The sequence below is a fragment of the Cupressus sempervirens genome, chromosome 3, assembly GCF_028749045.1.
Source record: "Cupressus sempervirens isolate cs-2001-9-10 chromosome 3, ASM2874904v1, whole genome shotgun sequence".
In the NCBI taxonomy this organism is placed as follows: domain Eukaryota; kingdom Viridiplantae; phylum Streptophyta; class Pinopsida; order Cupressales; family Cupressaceae; genus Cupressus; species Cupressus sempervirens.
In genome coordinates, this window is record NC_143120.1 from 226,732,604 (window position 1) to 226,737,785 (window position 5,182).

At 40.8% G+C, this 5,182-nt stretch overlaps 1 protein-coding gene across 1 annotated transcript; it reads right to left on the reverse strand.

The window, feature by feature from the left end:
* Positions 1-245: 245 nt before the first annotated feature.
* Positions 246-2,980, reverse strand: LOC149565660 (patatin-like protein 6). Its single transcript, XM_089819159.1, has 2 exons — positions 1,012-2,980; positions 246-840 (listed from the first exon to the last, which is right to left on the reverse strand). Exons 1-2 carry the CDS (start codon positions 2,023-2,025, stop codon positions 556-558), a joined length of 1,299 nt encoding a protein of 432 aa, XP_089675285.1. The 5' UTR covers positions 2,026-2,980; the 3' UTR covers positions 246-555.
* Between the last annotated feature and the right edge of the window lie 2,202 nt (positions 2,981-5,182).

Sequence of the window (5,182 nt, forward strand, 5' to 3'; positions counted from 1 at the left end):
AACAACGCCAAATTAGCCTCGGGAATAGAAGCTCAACAGATGTAATGTCGTCGAGAAGGATAGAAAAGCTTAAAAATATTAAAAAATAATGTTACATGGTGGGGTGATGTATTCGATGCTAACAACGCTGGGTAACATAACCTGGGGAATATGATTCCACTGCAGAAAAGCTAAACTATTCTAGTCAAATTTTCTTGACACGCAGTAAACAAATATTTGTAGAGACATTTCATGCATTCAAAGGATAAAGAAAACATGGGTAATTATATATATTTTCTCTGATAAAACTCTCTCGGTGCATTGCGACCCATCACATTCATATTTTATTCCTTTTGAAGTTGTTGATTACAAGACAAAAGAATGCTGAGTCTGCATCTCCTTGTGCTGCACTCAAAACATACAAACCAAGAGAACTAATCACTTTCAGAAACAGAAATATACTGAAAATCCCTTTCCCCTGTATGTCGGTCACAGTCATAGTAAAGATCGTCCTTCTCTGTACAATCTCAATCCTCTGTTAAATATATGAGCAGTAATGAAAATGTAGGCTGTTTTTTATAATACACACTGTGTGAGTTGTTTATCAGTGTGCTGCTTCATAACAACGGTGGGTACTTTTCTTGTCGAGCGGGCATGGTGTTCCGCAATGAGCTGATCAGCGAACCAGTCCAAACGTTGGGCGTTGGTCTGTGAAAGCACTCTTCTCCCCCCGAACGGAACGGACTCCATGCTCTTCTCGTTTAACATCTTCTCTGATATTTCAACGCATTTGAGTTTCTTCATGTTGTTCTGGCTCGCATCCTCCATCTCTGGAACGGATTTATCTGGCAGCCCTGTTGCCTGAACCAGATAAAAGGGGTCGCTAAGAAATTGAAACATCTGTCATGAAATTCGCTATAAACCTTCCAATAATTGTAACAAATTGTAATAATTGCAAAACAAACTTTTGGCATTGAATGACTCGTCAAGATAATGAAGTAGAGAGAGGCAATGAAAACATGAATGATTTACCTGCACGCGAACATAATTATGGCGGTTGTGATCCCCAAAAGCCGTGGCGATGACATGCTCGGCAGCGTCGGAGAGTCCGTCGAGCAGGATTTTCATGGTCGATGAACTCGAAAATCCCTTCCCCTTTCTCTTTTCCCACTCGCCATCGAACTGCCCCGTTCCCAGAGACAAAACGAGCAGATCGTCCACGCCGTTAACCCACGGGAACTCTCGCTTGTTGTGCAACACGTGCGTGACGGCTGCGACGGAGGGATTGTTCATCACAAGCCCGCCGTCCAGAGCAGTGCACGATGTCCGGCCGTCGAGGGAAGTGAGCTTCACGGGATTATAAATCCCCGGCGTGGCGGAAGTGGCGCGGCAGACTTCCCACAGTTTGAAATCGTAGTTGTCGCTCTCCAACGCGTCCGCGCGAGAGAAGAGAAAAGGAGCAGCGGTGGAGAGGTCGTAACAGGGGATCAGCACCGGCTTAACCGTGTCCTTCAAAGTTAGAGACATTCCGTCGCCTTTCACGAACCAACTCTTCAGAACCCTCTCCACTTTCTTCACCGCCGGCGCTGCCCTCAGGAGCCTGGAAATGAAGTTTCCGGCTGGGCTGAACATTTTCTTCCCCTCTTCCGCCAGCACTCGCCACGCATCCGCCGCTTTGAAAAGCGGCCTCCCGGCGGCGCCGCTGGCGAAGAGCATTGCGGTCACGATGCCTCCGCTGCCCGTCCCCGCCGCGACGTCGAAGTAGTCAGCGATTGCGGCGTCGGGGTTTCCAGACTTGCGCTTCAGTGCGTCTTCCAGGTTTGCCACTGCCCCCGCCGCTATTACGCTTCGCTCTCCGCCGCCGCCGTCTATGCTCAGCACGCAAACCTTCCCTCGGCTCGAAGGCGGCGCCACCACTGGATTGTCGACCACCAGCTCCTGCAGCAGCTGCGGAATCCACAGCTTGTTCCCGAAGAGCCAGTCGCTTTCAAGCTTGGAGAAGATCTTGTAGCTCAGGTCGTTCATCATCATGTCCTTCCCTTCCATTGATCTCTTTCAATAACCTCGCACCACCTCCTCTTACTGCAAAATCTTGAATAAAAACCTTGCAAAATCTCACAGCAGGAAGCAAATTTTCAATCTTGGAAAGCTTTCAAAGCTGCTCTTATACACGGATTCTGCAAATTTCAAATTTTGAAAACCTCATCTCACGAGCCAAAACCTGGGGCTAATTTAAGGAAAGCGCGTCCACTGACCTCAAACCCGTGAGAATTCTCCCCTCCTTTAATGGCAAATCAGCCACGATAATTTCTAAAATTCCAGATTAAAATATTTCAGAGCAAGACTGAGCATGTAAAAGATGGACCCCAGAGACAGAAAAGGCGATGCTCGTGTATCTTGCTTTCTACAGTTGGAAACCGGCTTTAAATGCCCCCAAATTAATTTAAAAACATTCCACAATCGCTGCAAATTCTCAGAGAAAATAAACAGAAGAGCTCCCAAAAACACAAATTTCCCTAAAAACTTAAACTTTCAGCACTCATAAAAACGTCCCACAACCTCTGCAAATTCACAGAGACACTAAGCACAAAAAATCTCAAACAATGAAATTTCACTCAAAGCTCCTATTCTCAGTAATGACTAAAAAACACTCCACAATCTCTGCAAATTCGTAGAGAAACGATCTCAGACACTCAAATTTCGCTCAAGATCCCAACTTAATTTCACAGCAGGAGGAATATATGATCGTAGGATAATGTCTCCTACACTGAGATGCCAAAAGCGGCTTCTTTGATTTCTACTTGAAATGGACGTAGGAATGCAACGAGATTATAAAGAAGATCAAATGGCGAATGCGCCAAACAGTAAAGAATAATCAAAGGGAGGAGTTCCGGGGCAGGAAAGAATGGAGCATCTACCAGGAAGCATCCCACGTCCCAAATTAACAGCCATGCAACAAATCATTACCCATCCAACAGATCTTTTAACCTCCTAGTCCACTGACCACTTCATTTTTTAACACAAACAATTGTAACAAAATAGTTTCAAGCCTGGCACCGGCCGGCGCCGGTTTCGGCAGAAGCAACAGAAGTGAGCAGACTGCAGACGGCTTATATGATATATTATAAAATACCTCGTCCACCGGTCGTAGCAGGTCCACTCCCGGTCACCCGGCGCAGGAAGCTGCATTGGCGAGGGCCCTGAATTTCCTGCTCGTTCGCCACACGTGTCCCGCAGCATAGATTCGTACGTGCTTCTGTTTGTAGAGCATTGTTCGCGGTGAAAACTAAAAAGAAATCACGTGCGATTAAAATAAAATGGTGAAATTTGGCACGGAGTGTGGAGATCCCGGTGTCCAAGCCTCACGTCGTGGGGACACTCTTTTTTATTTAGTAGTTGAACTTAATCCTATACCAGATGACTAATTAATATCACCATTCACAACCTAAATGGAGAAATCCGAAGATTACGATGCAAGATTAAGGGCAAGTTTTGTGGACATTATATTTTCGATTTTTCTCGTGCACAATATTGAAATTGGATGCCCTGCCCCACACTTCACCTAAATTGTTTCTTCGAAGGAGGATAACTCATGAGGGTTGTATTTTTTTTTCCCGTTAGGGTTAGGCCTTATTTCTTTGTCTAACTTGGTGATTGTTTGTCAACCACCCCTGATTTGTTTTCATGGTGTAATTTGTAAGGAAAATGCACTTCCCCACGAAATTACACTTCCCCTTACCCTTAAGATTCATCCCCAATACATAATGGAATTATTCTCTTTTTTCATTTATGGCATCCTTGTATCTTATATTCTTAAATTGATACTTGTAAAGTTATAAGAAGTTAGAAATATCTTAGAGGATGATTGTATCACAAGGAGACAAATTTTCTTAGTAACTTCATAAATGCTTTCAAAAAAATGGAAGATGACAATTAACCTTTTTAAAATAATGTAAGTACATTATTTGTTCCTTTTATTGTACCAAATATGTCTCGTTTTGTATTACTCTTTTAATACTCTAGAATGAGAGGAATTCAAACTATGCATGAATGACAAATGAATACATGTCTTTAAATAGTTGCATGTAGCATGAAATTTCGTAAAGTATGTATGTTTGGTTGGAGTTTAGGTATTTTACAATTTGGGGTTTAGTTGTTCAAATTTGGATTTTCCTTTTTGGAAAGAAAAAGGGTGAGTCCAAGACCAAAAACAATATTTTGAGATGGCAAAATATACATAACAAAGTTGTTAGAAAGATGTGGTTTATGCATGGGTGAGGTGAGGTGAATATAAAAAATTATGTGTATATTGAGACAACAAAAGTGATAAGTATGTAATTATATCTAGGAATGGACTAAGACTATGGAAATGAATCCAACTTCACACTAGACTGCACCATCTATTGATATCTATTATGGCATTTTCTCAAAAACATCAATAAACTAAATGAAAAATAGAATGAGTATGTGAATTTCATCGTTAAGTTTTATAGATCCACTTTGAGGTGTGTGTCAATCCCAAATGGTCATTTATATAAAAATATGAAATAAAGATCAATGTAAGTTAAATATTCAAGAATTAAAGCATACAAGGGATCCTTGACCTTGAATATAAAGTGATGAACCTTGTAAGGTCCTTTTTGTATATGAATATGGACTTCAATATGTGGTCTTCATGGAAACTTTATTTGAATGAGTACCATTTGTCTTGTAAGTAAAAATTAAACTTACAAAGTTGGAACTTGTAAGCCATCTAGATAAAAGAACCATTAAATAAGTTATTTGTAGGTCTCTAATAATTTCAAATTTTCAATAATGTTCTCTAGCTAGGGTGAAGTGATTCAAACCTTAAAAATTTTTTTAAAAAACAATAAGAGTGTTACTAGATATCATTTATTGAGCTACCAACAATTTTCTTTGTTGTTCAAAGTTCAAAATAAAACCAAGACTTGTTTATCAAGAAAATAAAACTTTTGCAGATTTCTATTGATGTTATACCTCCAGCAATGTTTACTAAAATTTGGGTGATATTTTCTTAGCCATGATGGAAGGATTAGAGGTGGTATCTAGACACACCCTTTAGAAACAAAAATCCGCATAAAAGAAATATGTGGATTTCAAATAATCTTCTTATGGTAGATGAAGTGAGCCATCATTGATAGATTGAATCATCTATTGGTTTAGGTCATTTTGAATTTCCAAC